The following is a 20,467-nucleotide window of genomic DNA, read 5'->3' as shown; positions in this document are numbered from 1 at the left end:
CACCTCCACCGCCGACAAGGAAACGTGCGGAGATCATAAGCGGCTGCAGGCTGCGTAACGAACCGCGGCGTGTAGCCAGCAGGCCCATTTCGGCAACGAGCTTCGTAAGGCCTACTTAGCTAAGCGCAAAGACACTCGCGAGAATTTCAGGATAACCTGGAGAGCCGGCGGGACCACCGTGGAACGGGGCCAAAAATATTATTCCGAAACTACATCAGACTTCGTGTACCGTCGTCGTCGTCGAGGCACCCCCTCTAACGGCGTCCTCGTCGTCTATACTACCCGGAACGAACGCCGGCAGTCAGGCAAGCATGAACCAACGCAGATGTACCTGCAATGTAACGCGTACCTTATACCTAGATACATCCCCGGTGCAATTTCCCACTCGTAAACGGATATGTAAAGTTTCCTCCCCGGCTGTAATATCCTCGCCCTTATTTTCGCAACAACCGAATCCTGCCGGGGCACCGCGTCCGCACCCTCCGAGACCCTTTTCCGTCTTTCCGCATGAAGTTGCACACGGTGCCAAATCAGGATACGAGTTTGAGGGGGTGGAGAAAGAAATTAGCCGGTTCAGGGGCTAAGGGTTGCTGGCTTTTGGAAAATCCGCTCCGAAATACGAAACATCGGGCGCAAAAAGCTTATCCTAATTGCCGGTAATAAAGGGCGAGTGTTGTTTTTGTTTTTCTTCGTTTTTCCTGTTTTTTAAAATTCTTTTTCTCTCTTTTTTTTTATCACCCAGAGTTATGACTTCGCTTGGAATACCCGCTATCTCGTCTTCCCCGGGGCTAAAAACAATATCTACACCTACACTCGTTTTGGCGTCCCGTCACTCGCACCCCTTCACCCTCAAACCCCGTCCCCATATTCGTGCTGACCTCCCACGTCCTATCAAAACATCATAGCGAACAAGAGCGAATCGAAGCGCCAAATTTTATGGGAGGGGAGGGGGGCTTGGACGGTCTAAAATCACACTTATTTTTTTTTTTTTTTTTTTTAAGAAAATTAAAACACTTTCAGAAATTTCAGTTTTCAGGGCTTCATTATTTATAGTTTGAAGAACATTTTGGATTTTTTTCATCGAAATTATAACAAAATGGTGGCATGGGGGATGGCGGAACCCTTTAAGGGGTGAATTTCTAACACCGTTGCACTCGTGAACGTTGTTGAACGAGAAGTATTTTTTAAAAACGTTACCAAAAAACGTATACCAACAAAGGACGTAAGCATCTTACCTTTTTCTCCTGCGACGAGGCGATTCGATGGGATGAAGTTGAACCAACGGACGCAGACACCTTCGCCTCCCTCGAGAGCTGCATCCTGCCGGGTTTGCACACTTATTTATCGTCCTTGTTTCGTTTTTAATAAACCGAAACGGTTGTCCAGCGACCTCTTGGTCCTCTAGCACGGGACTTTACGTATCTCGTTAGGAAGGCGGTTTCACGGTGACCAACTTTTATTAGATCTCGACACTCTAGTGGCCGTTAGGCGGCTTTATACGCTTCTATTAACCGCCTGGGCGATCTCTCTTCCTCGCAGCTTCGTCATTTCAATTCACTTCGCTGGAAATATCGTTCAAATAGAATTTTTAAACAAAATTTGAAACCAGTTCCCGTCAAAGTCCGACGGAAGAAACGTATGATAAAACTTTAACACGCGCGTGATAACAGTTTTTCATAAAAGCTCTACTACTAACGCGCACGAAAAGTATCAAACAATCAATAATCACTCTTGTTTAATTTGCCAACGAGCAGAGTCACGATTGTCACGAATCCGGATTGTTTACAGAGGTAGTTTCAATTATTTTATCTCACCCAAGTTCTCGGAACTACACTTCTAACTCATTCAATCAACCGAAACAAGATCACTACGCGACGCGTGAGGTTTGAGAGACGGCCGCTTACTAATCTCCGAATCTGTATTACATCCTTCTATCTCACCCTGTTTACAAACAGACTCTACGTCTCTCTGCGGTCTCTCCTTCTCCGATTCTCCGTTTATTGTTTCTGTAGAGAGGTATACATATACGTTGCCACAGGGAGCGGGGGGGGGGGGGAGGGGGCTCATCGTTATACATTACTCGTTTCTGCAAAAAAATTCTCCGAAGGAAGCGATGTTACAGGTGTTTCAAGGGAATTAACCCGTGAAAGTGAAAATGAGCCGCGTTTTCCAGTACGTATAAGTCAGCGATGGTAGAATAACGGAAAAGAAACTCGGCGTTGGAAATAAAGAAACGCGATTTACTCCATTTCTGCAAGAAAATGGGTACCTACGATACAATAGCAAAAGTAGATTCAAAAAAAAACATTCACACGCGTGAAGCGAGTTAAAGTAAGTCAACCCTTTCAGTCACGCTATTCATACTTTTTTCTTTTTGTGACGGAAGTGCAACTATACGTTCCCTGGATACTTTTCGACGCTGAATGAGAATCTGATGCTAAAAATTTAACAAAATTGAAAACAACCCCTAAAATGGGTTGAAAACGGGGTGAATTATCAAGATTGATCTAGACAGTATTCTTGGATGAGATTTATATTAATATTTACTTAGAGAAAGTACGACCGTAAACCGAGAATATGTGCGACCCCCCGTACTATCTACATGTACCCCTAAGGAGGATGAAAACTACCCCTATGCATTGAATTTTGTAAATCTAATGACCATTCTGAAATCTTCGTCTGTCAACCAATGAATTCCAAGCCTTTTTAGTACACGTTTATTATCAAATTTCTTCGCTAACGAAGTAGAATCACGAAAATACGTTCTTTTTTTTTTTATTTGCAAGAGTTTATTTTTAACAATTACAATTCAATTATAGATTAACAAAAAATCCCAATCATTCCAGAGTTTGAGTATGTTTTTTTTTTTACCTGGAAACGCAAAAAAAAATCAGGATTTTACGTGGAATATAAAAGAAATGACAAATACGCAGAAGTTATAAAAAAAAAGGGGTGCCACCGTAGTAGCTTTTGTGACTGAACAAATTAACCGCGTCACACCTGCACGTTGCAGTACAGATGTATACGTATACATAGGTATGTATGTATGTATGTATAAAGGTATACATATAAATACAAGCGCAGCGCCGGTGCATTATGGGTGGAAAACATGCCTCCGCAGAGAGTAATTCATCCGTATCTGAAACGGCGCGGGGGGCGAAGGTGGAAAATTATTGGCACACTGTCTGGAGTTGACTCGATATTAATTACTCCCCGTTTTCCTGGACCGACTCGTTCGCCCCTCTCCATTCGCCACGCCTCGGTAATTATGACGTTATGACAGCCAGGCTGGTAATGAGGTCGTTTAAACGCATGGCTTACAAGACGAAGACGAGAATTCGGAACAATCACCCCTTACGCCTGAACCGTCCGATTTTGGCATCATCTACCCTGGGAAGATTCTCTTCGTTCATCGGTTTCAAAGAATGATAGAGAGAGAGAGAGAGAGTACGTGCGAGGGGTGCACGGTGCAGTTATCGCCGGAGGGGTTGAGCTAGGTCATGGCTTGCGAGAGGTATGCGAAAGCATAACACGAATGAGCGGAAGTTAGGTGGAACTCACCGTGAGAAACTCGATAAATGTGAAATTTGCCGAAGAATGTCGGACGTACGGTATAAGCTGTAGCTGTGATTTTTCCGAAAGCGTATAAGGCGAGCGAACGCATAAGTGTGCGTAGAACCCACCCCGCACCTTTCAGGGTTTCTTCGCATGAACAATACTGCATACAGATGTAGAATCACCGCGTCCCCTCCGAGTTTAAACCCGCCAACTCGGGGGTGGTACGTACCTACCTACGTACGGTGCACATCGGAGTAAATACGAGGACGCGGCAAGAGGGCGAGGGGGCGGAAGGGGTGGCGAGGACTAGAGCAGGCAGGTATGTCTCTGGCGGTAGGTTTACGAGGGCATAACTTAGTGGCAAGTATGCGATGCGGGCATAGAATTCCAGAGTCACTCCTCCCCTCCCCTCTATCCTCTCTCCTCTCATCTCCGACGCCGTTCCGCCTTCTCGTCACCCCGGTTTCCGGGTTTCCGGGTTTCCGGGTTGCCAGCCCCCTTCCGCCACCCCTCTGCTAATGCACTTCTGCGGGGCGTAAGCGTATAACGACTAACACCTTTTGTGCGCCTTCTGCATCTTCATCCCCCACCTCCGGCGTGTCGCGGTAGTCAAAGACGGAGTCACTCACTTCACCACCCTCCCCGAACTCTGACGCCGTCAAAGTGTGCGCGCACTAAAACTTAACGGCTTTTGTTTTATCTTCATCCCTATCTCCCGCCAACACCTACTCATGTACCAACCTATCCGCCTTCCTAGAGGCCTACTTTCGCGTCTTCTTCCTTGTTGTTGTTATTGTTCTTGTTATTCCTGTTCCTTACTATTTCTCATCCGTAAATCGCGATCCCGTCCGTCCGTCCGTCCGTCGGTTCTTTCGTTCGTTGGTTGGTTGGTTGGTTCGTTACTTTCGGACGGGGATCCGCGCTCGAGACCCCGCGAGGCCGTGTTACGAGGTGATTAATTTTACGCCCCCTTCAGCCAGCCACCCGGCCGGCCTTCCATCAGCTCTAGAACCATTCGGATTTTCACGTTTTACATTTAAATCGATATACCCACCCACCCTACCGCCCGCTGCCAAGCCGAGGCTTTTTGTTCCCTTTACCTCGCGGATGAAACCGAAATTAAGAGCAGTTATATGTAGCTACGCCGTATTCTACACCGGGTCACTTTGCTTCTTTTATGTTTATAGGCATGCCCTGAGTGATCCCTCGAAATGGGGAGGCTTTCGGGGGTTTACAGTTTCCGCAATGCCTGCAATTCGGTGGAGACAATTTTTCACTCTAATTCATTATTGAACGGCGTCGTTGGCCTTTCGATATTGCTGTAAGACATACCTCGGGAAAAATCACTGCGCATCAGATAAATACTCTCAGTGGCGCGAAGTGCCTGTCGAGTAGGTACCTATATACGAGACCTGTTCCCCGGTTCCATCAGTGTTTACTCTCCAATATCCCGAAGTGGGTCTTCGACACGTGTAGATGGGTAAACACGGCTACCGACACCCGGGATATCGTATAACGACAACACCTATACGCTCGCCGGTGGAGGTGGATCTAAGCCCGTGCAGAAACTTACGGGGCAACACATTTTCGCAGGTGTAATAAAAGTTTCACTGGCTTTTAATGGAACCTCAGCGCGTATCACAAAAGTTACCGGCTGGAGTGTGGTTCAAGGGTGAGGTGGGTACCAGGCGACGAAGGAAGTTGTCGGAGGCTGGAGGGTCGAAAACGAAGGTGCATGAATCGCGATGACAAACCTCAAGAAAAAGAACCCGAGCAACAACCAACGGCGAGTTATATAACCAGACAAAGCTGGATTCCTGATCGATAATCGCGATGGTATAGCGAGGGGTAGGATTTAGTTGGTTAACGATGAAACGTCTCTTGGTTTGAAAGTAACAAGTCGGTACCGCCAACCGCCTTGTTTGAATATCGCCCTAATCCTTGGCGGGGCATCGGCAAAGCCGGCATAAAGTCTTTGCCCGCATAATACAAAGTGTGCTGGAGGTCTGACACAGCAAGAAGTAAGTATTCTGGGATTGGGACGGCGAAGAGCGCGGCCGAGATGTCCAAGACAAATAGCTTCGCCCTGGCGGCTACTCGCGGTTCACCGAGTGTATGTATGCGCCCGTGGATTAAGCCCCCGGAAAAACTAATTAGGACTGAATTACTAAACGGCGTGTAGGTGGGTATGTGCGGTCGACGACGAAGCGGGGTAGTTTTACGAGCAAAAACTCTATCGCGGATCGCCGAAACGCTACTCGCCCCCCTCCTCAGCGGTATCTTAATAGTTCTCTCCGCGTTCCATAAATTAACCCTTAAATCGAGGCTGGAGTCGGGGACTGCATATCCTTAGCTGCACCCCCACGTACACGATCCACGTTCACCTAGCGAACCCTCAAACGGAATTACTGTAGCCCGCTTGGGTTAAGACGGACTTACTTACTTCCTACCAGATTAAGCTAAGACTTTGCAACAAACTGCATGTCCTCCAGCCAACCTTATCTGAGCAATTGAGACGACCATTCGTTGCACCCTCGGTCGTACCGCCACCCGGGCGGGAACTGTGCAGACTAGCTTCTGGAGTCCTGAGGGAATGGGTTTTATTTTTTGCATTGGAGACCTTCGTAGGGAACAAAGGAAGGAAATACAGTTTTATCTCCTCTGTGTTGCTCAACAGCCAATTTCACTGTTTGGATTCCATAATAACGTCAGGAGAGATGCAAATTGAGTGTTTTAAAAACGAGACACGGGGCTTAGGTTCCGAATTTGAAAAACCCCGAAGGCACCTGATTTCGAATTATTTGGTGGCGAAACTTGGAATAAAAAAAGAAAATAAATAAATCAAAAAACAAAAATTCAACCAATGATAGAGCAAAGTTCGGAAAAATAAAGTTCCGATAGAATAAAATTCGGAAAATTGAAATACACTCAAACGGCGTAGTTTACTCAACGACTGGGTGTGAAGAATAAGAAAAACCGAAAATCAGAATGACCAGGATTCAGAAATTATCAAAGTGGTGAAATTTCATCAAGCCAAAAACTCACAGAACTGAAAATCTTGGATCATTCAGAATGTATTTTTTTAATTTTCTCATTTTCGCCCTTCCGGAACTTTGTCCTTTGGGAATTTTGCTCTTTCGAAACCTTGACCGTCGAGTTTAGGACCATTCGAAACTTTGATGTTTCGTCAAAGTTTGATTTATTCAAAAGTCACAACCAAAAAATTCGGTATTTCAACCCCGCCCAATCAAAACGAACCTTTACTAACCATACATGTGATTTTCCATGGTGTGACCAAGATGAATAAATTAAGTAGCAACCGTTTTTCGTTCTCATTCTCGTCATTTCATTCTATTCTACTATCGCACATTGTACAATACAATCGATCTTTCTTCTTATAACCGATCGGCAAACCTATTACTACCTTGATTGTCTCGTTGAAGAGAAATTTCAAATTTATACCACGTTTCGGTAAAGAAATATTTCTCCCTTCATAACTGACATATCTTTCACCACCTGTGCGCCTTATTCTTCATCTCCTCTTTCTTGCTACTTTCTTTTATCCTTATTTCATTCTCGTCCAAGCTACAACGTACAACTCTCACGGTGTGGAAGAGAGAGAGAGAGAGAGAGAGGAATTTGAAGCGGGCGTCAAGTGAATGATAGGAAACCGTTCGTCGGGTGAAAGCTAATTATCTTAAAATACGCCGTCGGGGGTTTTGAGAGGCGGCTCAACGAGGGTAAGTTATTACCGACGTCAGGTGAAAATTCCCCCCCCCCCCCCCCCCCCACCTCCTCGTCCTCCTTCCACCTTCTACCTTTTACCGTGGTAATAACCTGACGTAACGTTACGTTGCGTCCGATATTGCGCAGGGGGAAAAAACTTCTCCTGGAGGCTTACCTCAGGAACCAGGAACGATGCCGCATCGACATACCTATACGACCCGAAATTAGTCATTATGCCAGAATTTCCTGCACACCGTTTATTACTGCTATCCTCTCTTTTCCTTCGTCATTTAGGTACTCGCCTGAAACCTAAATGCAGTTAACGTCGGAATAGGGAACAACCGGCTTAACGTGATTAAGGGTGGCCCTCTGAGCGTGTAATAATGACGAAACACTTTGCAAAAGAGATAATTGGAAAAGTAATAGGGTGCCTGAAACACTCGCATCTCGATTCTTGAATAAAGTATAATAATCATGCATAAACCACCTGGGTAATATTTCGCACCATTACTGGTCATGATCAGCCGACGTCGGAGCTGACGTCAACTATGAAGACGATGATTTGTATTGAAGTCAAATAGAATAGTCTTACTTTCCATTCTGTTTCCGAGGTCAAGGATTACTATTCTTCGTTTCTCGCCTCACTTTAACAAAACATTCGAAGCTCGTATTACATTACATTTTTATTATACATGTATTACATCAAGTATTCTGACATTCTACTGCTCAGAATATTAAAGCACCTTACCTTGGCCTAGTATGGCCTCCTCTATACACTATGTTACAATAAAATTACAGCTTGACGTTACGGAGAAATTCTGGACTATTAGACGAAGTCGCCATAAAGGACCCCGCAGAATCCTTATGGAAATTGGCTCCCAGTCGAATTGGCTGGATTGTGAGTATGCATGTGTAATCTTGTAACCCATAGATATAAAAAAAAATTCACACACCCCCCTTAGGAAGCCTGTCTCGGAAACAGCTGATCTCTGGGACTTATGTCCGTGAGAACTTTTGACCAGGAGGATATGTACTGTAACATACAAAAAATCCAGCCAATCCAACGGGGGTCCAATTTCGATAAGGATTCTGCGGGGTCCTTTACCTGCAGTAGTGTGTAGTTACAAGAAAGCTTATCGAAATTTAATTGGATGGAAGTTGATGGAAGTATCGACGAAAATCTAAGCTCTTGGTATCAAATTAACCTGTCATTAGGATGCGGGGCTGAATCTCTGATGGGAAACTCGCTGTCCGCGTGATTTGGGGAAGTTTTTGTCGTTGGGCTGGAAGCGCCATGCTTGTTTTTCCGTTGGGGTGGCGTCGGAAGGTCAGCAGGCTCGGGGCTGCTCTGATCCAAGGCAATCTTATGCAGTCGGCTTGGCTTTTCCGGCGGTTCAGTGTCGAAAGGGTTTACAGGGTGAGTGCCGGGCTGGGGGATCTTCGAAGCCTCGGATACGTCGTCTTCCTGATCCTCGTCGGACTCTTCGAAGGGGTTTTTACTCGGAGTGACGGCCATTTTTCGTCGCGGAGAAGATTTGCCAGCCGGGGATTCGGACTCCACCTTACCAGACACCTTTTCACTCGTCACCTGACTCCCTCCGTCAGTCAAGATCTGGCCCAAGCTGATCTTCCCGTTGTTCTTTCGTTGTCGAGGAACGAATAGATCACTTTCCTCACCCGGTCCCAGGTCGACCTCACCCTCGATCGGCTTTGGCAAAATTTTCGGCTCGACAGGCTTGTCGTCGGTCGAGTCGCCGACTACCTCGAAATGCCGCAGATTCGAGTTCGCGGAATCCTCGACGTGATCGTCGTCACTGATGCCAGGACGAGGTTCGTCCAGGTCTGCCTTCTCGAGCATGTCGGAGAGTGCAGCCTCGAGTTCGGTGAGGCTTGGCGTCATGGAACTGAGGTTACTGTCACCCTCGTCTTCCCTCGAGATCTTAAGGCTGGTGGGTCTGACTCCGGGTAAATCGTCGTCGTCAAAGATCTCCACTTTTATTTTCGGCTCCGGACTGGGTGGTGGGGTTTTCGAGTCCCTTGAGTTCGACCCTGTGTCACCAATTCTCAACTTCTTGGAAGTGGTATTTTCGCCATGCGAATCGTTGATTCCAGACATTTCTCCCGGCAGAGACTCGTCCGATATGGTCCTCGATAGTTTGCTGATCGAGGAAGGCTGCGACTGGATATCGACGGTCAGTTCCTTCTCCTCGTATCCCTCGAAAGGCTCGCTCTCGTTCGACAGAGACCGAGTCAAGACCTTCGGGGGACCAGGAACATCGCTGGAATCTGTAAGACCGCGTAGACACCATGTGAGAAATCCTAACTTTAAAAATCAATTCATCGATCAGGCAATGATTTCAACTCACTCGTCGTCCCACCAAAATCCCCGGGTGTTGTAAAAAACGTGTCGATGTCAAGGGGGCCCGGAAAGACCCCGTTAAACGGATACCTCTTCGTGTCGTACTCGGCCTCCGGGTTTCGATCACCCGAAGGCTTCACCGGCCTGTGTCCCGGTGTGTTGGCGTACTCCTCTTCGAGTTGCGGAGCGTCGAAGAATCTGACGGACCTGAAGCGAGGATATGAAAATGAAAATTCAAAACCAGAATCAGGCATAAAAACATGACAAGCCAGAATTGAATTTCACCTCTCCTGGGCAGAGAACCAGTCTTCAAGGGGGCTGCTTGGTTCTTCGGACGAGAGCTTCGCCGGCATCGAAATCTTCCTGCTTGCCTCGGCCTTGAGTGCGGACTTCAACGAGTTCGGTGACTTCGGTATCTCGAACGAGGCGTTTCGGGGAATGGCCGATGGTTTCTCGTCCAACTTCGGAGTCCTAATGGTCTCATTCTTTACCGCCAACAAATCGGACTGCTTATCAACATCGACTGCTGTCGTCGCCCGGGCTTCCACCTTCTTTGTCGCGACAACCTCGCTGCCACCTACTGTAAACTTCGGTGTGATAGCCTGCGGAAATAATTGGATCAACGAAGTTGATTCGGGCATAAAAACAGGCGCTTCCGCTTTCGTACCTTCCTCTTATCCAACCGAGACCTCGGCTCCCAAGGAGGCCGTTCGTCGCTGGGATCATGGTACTCCACGGTTCCCAGATCCCAGTCATCGAGTCCATCCCAGTCATCCTCCTCGGAGCTCTCATTCTGTTCGCCTTGAGCCGTCAGCTTTTCAAGTATCTCCTGAGGCTGGAGACTTCCGAAACTGCGGCACCTGGTCATGTACTTCTCGAGGCGTTCCGTTACCTCCTGAAAACAAATACGTCAACTCGTTTCGACGTTTCTCACAAGCAGGTGAACAAGGACGCGGTTCGAGCGAAAATCTCACCTGAGGCAGAGACGAGACAGTTTCAGCAATCGGAAGGGACATCGTGCTCACGTTCCTCGTTCGGTCAGGCTTCTTCGGAGTGACCAAATTGGGAGTGGCGTCCTCTTCCGAATTTTTTTCGACCTCCTTCTTCACCACCTCAAGCTCGTCGTAGTTCGGGAGGCTGACAGTGCTGTAGTTTTTTGGCCTGTGATAAACTACGTTCATAATATCATCCTCGTCGACTGTTGGCTGTGTTACAAATTCCCGGAAATTTCTACCGTGGCGATTTGATTCTTTCTCAGTTTCTTTGTGCGATCCGATTGGAGTTGACGAGCTTTTCATCTCTCTGCTCTTTGAAAATTTCTCATACTCCTCATCCGAGTTTTCCCGCTTCCCGTTAACATCCTCTCCCACCTTGATGCCACCGTCGTTTTTACGGTAATTGTTGCTCTTGTGCTCCCCCTCGTTATCAAGCTCTTCGGCTGCTTTCCTGTCCTCGGGCTCTGCCCCCGTACTTTCTGAAATCCTCTTGGTATCGACCTCCTGAAACCAAGTCAAGTATCGGTTAGATACTGGAAATTCCTGGAGCTCGCTGATACGAAATAAACCGACAGACAAGTGCACTAATGCCTGGAATTACGGACATACATGATGCAACATTTCAAAATATCTCCTACGAGTTGAAAATTGACGAGGAATCAACCCTACCTTGGACTCGGGATTCGCCTTACGATCGTTTATCCTATTTCCCTTCTCTTCGTCGTTGTCATTCTTCAGATCACTTTCGCCATTGTTATTACTTGTATTCTTCGACTCTTCCCGGGTCGTTAACGAGGACGAATTGCCGTCATCTGATGCTCCAAGAATTTTCTCTTTACTTTTTAAAGCCTCTCTTTCCTTCGGTGACTTTACCGATGAGTAAAGCGGCTCTACTTTCTTCATCTTTCCATTTTTGTGCGTCTCAACGATAACCTCATCAGGTTTCGGGGGTAGCGGACGTCCATGATTCTTTCGTCTACGCCTGGGTGGTGGGATCGGCGTAATATTATGCTTCAAATTCGAGACTGAAAAGTACAAAAGGCAAAAGGTTCAGACTTGCATTACATTAGTATGAAGGAGGTATGAAGGAGGTTGAAGAAAACTGGACAGTGTATACCTGTCGACGACAGCGTCGTCGTGGGGTAGACGCTCGTGTTTGCGGTTAGGTTCGTAATTACGGAACTCGGAGTACTCGGCACTTCCAAGTTGACGTCGACCCACTCGCTAGGATGGAAGGGCCTATCGATGGAATCCACGCTCTGACCCCGAGTCAAGGCCTCCCTGGGGGGCGAGCCCGCGTACCCGATCTCCGAGCTGAAATTCGTAAAACTCATTAACACAAGATTTTCATAAAATTCTACACCTCGTTTTTAATCTGATTTAATTAAGGAGTTGACACGAATCATTCATTTTATCATGATTATGATGAATAATTGACAATAAGGTCAATGAGGTTGAATTGAAGTTGTCAAAAGCAGATATCAAATGCAGTCGATTATGGATTCTCAAAAAAGAAAATGTCCTGTGTAAAATCCACAAGGCGGAAGAATTTCTTAGGCAACGAGCACTGCCGAGCCATTAAGATTTCACGGCCCACGCTCCTCTGGGCCAAACTTGGTCCATACCTGCAGTTCACTGGGACCCGATTCCATACTCTATACCTACTCGGTTTGACTCACGTCTTTACTCCCGTCGAAGGGAACCACCTATGACTAGAGGTGCCGGCAACGCGAACGATACCATTTAAGGCCGTCCCAAGATCGTGCTGGTGGCGAAAGAGATATGGAAAGAGATAGAGAGAGAGAGAAGGAGAGTGCATGAGAGAGAGAGAGAGTCAGAAAAGGAAAAAGATCGAAGCATTCGGATAGCTTGAGAGCAATACACCCGATCAACTAAAGAGAGAGCATCGACTGGCACGACCAAATCAGAACATGAATCCAATACTCAAATTCCACTTCACCACTCAGGATGTGTCTGATTACATATGCGAGCCATAACTGCATGGCGGAGGAGTAGAGTTGCAAATTACGTGGAAAATATTATAATCGCAGTGACGTATTTCTTCGGCGTAGCTACCTTTAATTTGGCAAATAGCTACATCATTTGATGTACACTTCCATTGATTGGTACAATATAGAATACTGCCAATTTGTCGATGCACTTGAGAATTTGAATTAGAAAGTTTTTAAGGAAATAATATCTTACCTAGTGACTCGTTGCGTCGCACCGCCCAATACCGAGCCATCTTGTTTTAAAGATGGATAAATCTGTAAAAACATGGAATTGTTGGTCAGTTCAGTTAAGTAGGCAAGCTATGTAAATAAGGTATGAAGGCTATTTGATTCCTACTCCAAGCTCTCAGTGGAGCAAAATCGAAACTCGACGAATGGTTTTTGTCATAGAATATCAATCCATATGATTATGAGTAAAAGTGTAAGATATTTTGAAAAGTAAATAAAAAACTTATAAGTTTCGTTCGCGACGTGTGAGTTGGAATTTTTTTCAAGCAACATCATGTGCCACTCGTGGCAGGCTCTGTGTGTCTGCAGAAAAGATTATCGCTAGAGGTGGCTAATTATAGGCATGTGTGTAGAGAAACTCAGATAACTAGTGAAGTCGTCACTTCGGCGATACGTGCCACATGCAATCAGCATTTTTCCCTCCCTCGAGTGAAGTATAAACGAATAGAATGCAAATTGAACCTTTGACTGGTTCCTGGAGCGAAGAATGACTGCACAATGAAGTGCAAAGCGTGTTGCGTCGCAAAAAGTCGCTTTGCGGGCCGGGACATGGAGTAATGACGCAGAGCTAAAGCATGCAGCTTGCGGCTTCACAAATATAACCGTACGTGAAGAAAACGAACAATTTGCGAAGCTGTGCAACCCTGAGTCGAGAATTTACAGACAACAGCCTGAAGCGTAGCTCTCTTTTCACGAATGTCATCAAGCATTCAGAATAAAACGATAGAAGAATCCAGCTGGATCCCAAAAACTCCCAACGAAACAGCCAGCTTTTCAAAATCCAGCGATTTCCAAAACCATTCGATACCTGTTCGAATGATCGCTGAGTGCGTAGTCGCTGTTATTCAATTGTTTCGACGGTCTTTTAGTCCAGGATAGTTAGGTTTGAAAATGACAAAATGGATGGGCAAGCCAAATTTCTTAGGACAAGTAGAGGGTCATTAGAAATGCTTAAAACCACAGGAATTCAACAAAATTTCCTGGTGCTTCGTTCGCTATTTTGAAAAATAGGTAATCGTCGATAACTCGGCTCCTACTGGTTGGATTTGCGTTTTTTTGTTTTAATTTTCTAGGAAAAAATATTGGCCACAATTTTTGTCGGAAGAATTTTTTGATATCTGAAAGAAAAAAAGTTAGAATAAAGAATTGCGTTCGGATTCTTTTTGGTTATCATGAACAAAGACAAGTTTGATGCTTCATATCTCAGGTAATATTTGAATTATCGCAACGTAACTCGTGTGGAAATTGTTGGAAATTAAGTCCTCTACAAGTTTTATTAACAAAAATTTTCGATAAAATTAAAAGGGGGCAATATAATTGACAATAAACAATCGTAACCATGAATTAATGGCACTTTTTTTATTGTAACTTTTTTCTTTTACAGATATTAAAAAATTCTTCCATTTAGCTTGCGCATCCGTTTTGTAGATATTTCTTACTTTTCGAGCTAACTATCTTGGACTGTTGCTGAATTCTCCGACCGACTATCGACTCACACACGTAACGTCTGTTTCAAAACGAGGTAACAGTAACGTTAAAGAGCTCGTGCCTCATATTATACTCTCCGGAAATACCTGACAGGTGATTTGTAATTGCGGCATCGAGCACGATTTGTCTACACTGAAGGTTGATTCGGAGATAAACAACAGAGCTGATTTTATTCTGGCAAAAATACGCAATCTTGAATGCTTTCGCCAAAAGTTTGTCTGCCAAACTGTTTGAGCCCTTGAGCTACCAGACGATAACGATTTTAGTGAATCCGTGATGGCATACGTATTTCTTCCTATCTGTTTTTTTTTCTCAACTGAAGTTGAAGCTGATATTATCACCTGCACGCGTCACATCTGCGAGCAGCTGACGATAAACACTGTCAAAGATCTCGTCTTGTTACGTCAGGATATACATACAAACATGTACTCAAGTCAAGTCTCGTGACTCGTTTCATAACGAAGCTCAAACACTGTACCTAAACGAGTATATGAAAGACTAGTTTGAAGATTGAAAGTACTTGGAATCGTCTCAAATCACTCAAAGTAACGTCAAATATGATATTTTCTTTACCACAAACTGTCTGTTTAAATAGTCGTTAGACGTAAGAACGACCGTCCTCAAGTGTAACTATATTTCGGGTGTAACCAGAAGAATAAAGATTCCAGGACTATTCGGAAAATTGTTATTCTCTTCTTTTCCTCTCCAACCCGGTATTAAATTTCTCTAATCTTTTTACACATAAAAACATTAGGCCAATGGTTTTTTTATGATACAGAGAAGAAGACTCGACCTTCGACATAATTCATTCGTAGTTCGAGTCCCATGCAACAGTGACAGTCGTATAAACGACTAATTACGTAATAACATGTTACATCACGAGTTCGGTAATGTACACTGTACACTGTGCAGGCAAATTACAAACACCGGCTCATAATGTCCGGAGCCAGCAATTGCTTGCTAGCTTCACTGCAGCTAAGCACTCGATTTTCCCAGTGAATTCCGTAGTTCACTCGGTCTACACACCGCATCTGGCATAGTACAGCAATCTATAGTATTCGGACCTACCGAGCCGTGATATTTTTCCACAGCACTAATCGAAGGTCAATTCCTTTATGGCTGAATGAACGAGGCGCATAATATTCCAATAACTCCGTATTGATGTTTATTATACGTTCATATCAATATAAAACAAGAGTTCAGACTAGGGTGGTCCTTATTTTCGCTTCTTTTTCCGAAGACGTATATATTTTATTGTAAGAGTAATAATGTTACAAAAAATCTGTAACTCCGAGGTTTTAGTGGGCATTAGTGCTACTATCTGTAAAAAAAATTCATATCATCATACCAGACATTCTAGACGAATTGCACTTCCTCTGAATAAGATTTTTAAGATTCGTATGTAGTATGTGGTTGAGATGGGTGGGGGGGATGAGCAATTGATTCGTCGATTATCGGATTTACCGTGAATAGTGAAGTTTTTAAGGCGGTTGAGGGACTTTACATTCGAGACGCGTATGTTTGCTTTGAGGACCTTGACGACTGTGCGTCGAAAAACGGGGAAACACCTGATCAAGATCCAAACCAAAGAGAATAACTTAAAGCTTAATAACCTTCAGATGTCACAAGATTTTGATGCAAATATTTGCTTCCATTTTAGCGTAGACGATTTGAACATCTCTGTAATTAAATTGACCACGGACAGATCGAAAAAGTTTAGAATACCGACTATCCGCTGGATTATACCAACGTTCAAAGCGATAGACCATCACTACTAAGTAATCCAATAAGGAGGTCAGCCGTTGCATTGCAGCTCGGTGAAGACGCGAGCTCGCTAACTTTGCACCGTGTATCAAGGTGCATCTATCTACACGAGTCACGTAAGCCACTTCGGAGCTTGTAGAAAGCAACCCGTTTCCGGTGTCGATTTTCACGTTGAAGACCTCCGTCTCGCACTAAGTTTAACGTGAATGAAAATTAATGAATAAATTTGCGTGCGAAGGGGGGAAAAACCCATGTTGCAAAAAAGTGCAACCGTGCGTTGATCCTTGGATCTTACAGATAGCCTACATCGGAAGTGATCATTTACATTTTAAGGGGAAAGAATTGGTCACACAAACGATGTTTAGATAATCGAAGTGGTAGTGAAATGAAGAAATATTTCACTGCATAAACCGTTTGAAATCGTTTGAATGTTAATCCTCGAGATTGAAAGTGTCCGACAAATAGGGAAATTACTCGACAATTAGGAAAAGTCATTAGTGACGTCGAGTAATGGATCCCGAGATAATCCTCGGGCCGAAAGTAACGGGCGACTAGCTACCCCAACGTCGAGACGCGTTCCGTAGTGTAGACACGACAACCGCCGTTGTCTCTCTTCCACTGGCATTCAAGGTCACATAGACCAAGTACATACTCAAGGCCTGAACGTGCCGACGTCTATTGAGAACGGTACTGCGGCACAAAGACAATTACAGTATTGTATTGCGGTTATTCATTCGTAGCAACGCGAACAACACAGAACAATCCATTTACGAATCTAAATTGTTAATGCTTACTGTACCTAGCGGGAAAGTAAGGAAGAAATCCGAATTCTTTGCTTCATTTCGGTCTATACCAACTTCGCCTTATCTCCGTTATTTATACATGAAGAAGTATCACACAAGACAATGTATACTTAGTCGACGGGCTGGATCTGATAAGAACTGTTCGATGTATACTGTATTATATATATTAGGATGGTTCATTACAATAATTAGTAGCGACCTCTAAATATTTTCCTACATCCTCCAGGCTTTCCAGTATTTGTTAAAAATTTTATGAGTGACAAGTGGTGGAAAAAAAACAAAGTTAAAAAATTAACCACCCTAATATGTGTAGAAGTGGACGTTTTCATCGTCTATTTCACGTCCATACCCTTAATAAAAACGTATCAACCCCAAGACGTTGGTTTCATTTATTTGGATAACTAGCAGCTACTCCAGCATACGCGGCTATGCGAAAACGACTATACCTGTAAGACATTGTTTGTCCATTCCATGGTATAACGAGTTTGTTTACAATGGCTACTTGCGGCGATTATTCCTCCTACCAAGTAACTATAATTATAAGTAACTTGTAGCTTATGCAATATGGCCGAGTTTGCCAGGCCTTGGAACGCGTTGGTCCAAAACCCGTCACGTAGCTCGCTGATTTCTCATTTACTTCCCCATTTAGCGAATACTTCTTATCGCACCTTTGCTAAATGGTGGTAGGAGGCTACATGATCGTGCCGAGAAGCCAGCTTATATGCAATCTAGGTGTATCTGAATACATGTGTAAGCACATCCAATTGTCAGGCATACGCTACATCATTACTATACTTGGGTATATATAATATGTTGTTTTCTTATTCGCAAAAAAGATCTAACCAGAAGCCTCTCACAGACGACGATTACCGCTGTTAATAATTTGGTTACGAATTTTAGTCACAACTCAATCCCCGATGCCGGCTGTGCCCGTGATTTCTTTCGATCGGTCTCGAATCTATGCCTCTCTTCCGAGACCTCTGTACGTTATTATAGATACCGTTTTTCTCCGCCGCGTGCAATGGCATTATAGGTGCGGCCCGTGGGCGACCGATCCCAGAAACCATTCTGTAGATATTATGATATTTACACATAATTTTGTGTGCGTGAGCCTATCTGTACTTGTATACCCATATTATACACTCCCGTGGTACAATTGAAGAGCGAAATGAACAGCGAGAAGAAACTTTAATTTTTTTTACAGCGTAATTAGTAATTTTTGGTATTCAAGAGAACGACTGGGTCACGCATGATTATCACTGGATAATAACTACTACAGGTTAAGAAAAAAAAAACCAACCAAACTCGTTCAGATTGTCGATATATTACATGGGTGAAAAGTTAAATATAACTTCCGAACTGACCTTCTGTCGAGATGTAACGGTGTATTTGTGTTACGTGTGAAGCTATACTGCGAGCAGAAGCTTGAGATTTCTCCCTGAACAAAATTCTACGCCAAATGAAAGTTCCGATCGAATAATGTACCTACTCTCGTAATTATATTCGGAGGCTGCTATTCGTTAACCCATCAGCGTATGTAACTGTTTGGTGAAATTGTCCACCAAGTAGGAGTAATTATGAAGCCAAATTGGCTGGCCTCTTTAAAGAGACTGGTGTTTATGTTCCAGCACATGGGAGGTATTTTTTTCTCCAATTAGCATCCGGCAAATATAACAGAGTTTCCAAGCTTTGTGAAGTTCCAGAGAGCAAATAGATGTGCCTTATGCTCTTTAACCCAAGGGTCACGAGTACCAGAAGTTCAAAACCCACGCCGTACCGAATTTGCGACATGGACAAAGAATAAAACCGAATCGCGACCATTGCCAAATGTGACAAGGGCATTGGAATGAAAAAAAATGGTCGTACCTGATGAGCGCATCTAACGAAAACTCTATCCAACGGTGACTTTGAGTCCTGGGCCTTAGTGGTCCTCTCCTTGCACCACGCCTGGCCCATTTTCAGATTTCGATTCTTCTCAACCTTTGCTTCGCCTGCAACTGCTCGTTTGTTCGTATCTCACTTAATACTGTGTCAATTCTTTTACACCAGTTTCATTTCGACGTGTGTTTTCTTCAACAAACGGAAACCGCTTCGAGGGTACTGAACACGGAAGCCTGCATTTTTAGCCGCGGTGTGAATTCCGCAGTTCCGACCTGCCTCAACGGTAGCTTCACGCTACCTCCGAATTGCCGAAGAAGTAACCAGCTATGAGATGTCTCGTTGTCTACCTTCTCACCTCACTGAAGCCGTGCACGTGTTACACGGTGATTAACAATGCTCCAACAATGTCCTGAGAATAGTTTAATTATTAATACTTGGGAATCAAAATTTACTCATTCTTTAAGTGCTGTCAGGATTATTTTATCAAATCTCAGGATTAAAGTACTTTAGGCTTCTTATTGACGACGAATGAAGACACACTCGCCGATAACAAAACCCCAGAAATAGAAAGAAAGAAAAAAAAACAAGAACTAACGAAAAATGAACAAAACAAGAAATCTACGGAAATGACAGGGTGATTTGAAAATCCTTTTTGACTCGATGTAATCGTCCGTCTGTACAGAGGAATTTCAAATCCGTATTCCGGAAACCCGTCAATTAAGCAGTTTTCTCAACGGCATTTTCCCTGAGAGCCGAACGACCAGAGAATCTCACTTTGATTTATCTCCCTTGGAATGAAGCGAGCCACGCAGCGCCCGGAATGCGAGAGAAATTCCCTCGCCCTGATCCGCGTCTCCCGCTCCAACTCTATCACTCCGTCACTCTCTATCCCCGTTCTCTTTCCCTCCCCCGTCCACACACACACGCACGCACCCACACATATATATATATATATATATATATATATATATATATATATATATATGTACGTATATTTTCTTCCTTATATTTCTCCTCACTTTGCTTTTAGCACAGAAACTCGCGACTCGCCAAAGGTCAACCGCATGGCGTCGAAGATGTGATCCGCAGGTCGGACTGAGAACCGAGTCTCTGCATCCACCGGCGCGTTCTCACAAAAATTCAGCAAGTAACTCGTTCAGTCTGTCGCATATCAAACGCAGATTGAGAGCACCGCGCCGCTTTCCGCAAGGCAGGTGACTGGGTCACAACGAAGCCAAGATCTTAAGTGTCACACGGTCGGTTCCTCCTTCGATCCCGGTCGCTGTTACTTTTTACTTATAATCTCTGCACAGCGCAAGGCGTACCTACTATTCCGTTTTCCTCCCCGGATGACGGAAGCGGAGGTAGCGGAGAGGTAGGGAGGCCGAGGAGGAGGAAGAGGAGGAGGAGGTGTAGCACAAGTACCAGAAGCAGCGCGGGCGCAGGCGTACCGAAGGCTCGGCGAGAGTGGCGTGGACCGGTCCCGGCAGATCGCACGGCGATACTACAGGTCGACGCTGGTGGTTCCCGAGCCGAGACCCAGCCGGATCGACGGCAGCCTCCGGCCCGTTCCCTGCGGGTCTCTTGGTCCATCCACTCCATTCCATTCCATTCCATTCCATTCCATTCCTGGCCGTCGCGGCCGATCAGCCA

General features: G+C 44.8%; 1 protein-coding gene across 4 annotated transcripts; it reads right to left on the bottom strand.

Moving 5' to 3' along the window:
• Positions 1-7,951: 7,951 nt before the first annotated feature.
• LOC124404858 (cell surface glycoprotein 1-like) lies at positions 7,952-19,934 on the bottom strand. Of its 4 annotated transcripts, XM_046879313.1 has the most exons (11): positions 19,589-19,722; positions 18,800-19,223; positions 12,844-12,905; positions 11,756-11,952; positions 11,451-11,663; positions 11,308-11,414; positions 10,618-11,142; positions 10,311-10,538; positions 9,929-10,245; positions 9,651-9,850; positions 7,952-9,570 (listed from the first exon to the last, which is right to left on the bottom strand). In XM_046879313.1, the coding sequence occupies exons 2-11, from the start codon at positions 18,887-18,889 to the stop codon at positions 8,480-8,482; spliced, it is 3,030 nt and encodes a 1,009-aa protein (XP_046735269.1). In that variant the 5' UTR covers positions 18,890-19,223; positions 19,589-19,722; the 3' UTR covers positions 7,952-8,479. The 4 variants fall into 4 exon arrangements, with proteins under 4 accessions (XP_046735269.1, XP_046735268.1, XP_046735267.1 ...); XM_046879312.1 differs by lacking the exon at positions 19,589-19,722 and adding an exon at positions 19,834-19,934 and having other exon boundaries at positions 11,308-11,663; XM_046879311.1 differs by having other exon boundaries at positions 11,308-11,663.
• Positions 19,935-20,467: the final 533 nt, after the last annotated feature.

This window comes from Diprion similis, chromosome 3, assembly GCF_021155765.1.
Source record: "Diprion similis isolate iyDipSimi1 chromosome 3, iyDipSimi1.1, whole genome shotgun sequence".
Lineage (NCBI taxonomy): Eukaryota > Metazoa > Arthropoda > Insecta > Hymenoptera > Diprionidae > Diprion > Diprion similis.
This window is presented reverse-complemented; position numbering and strand designations above follow the sequence as displayed.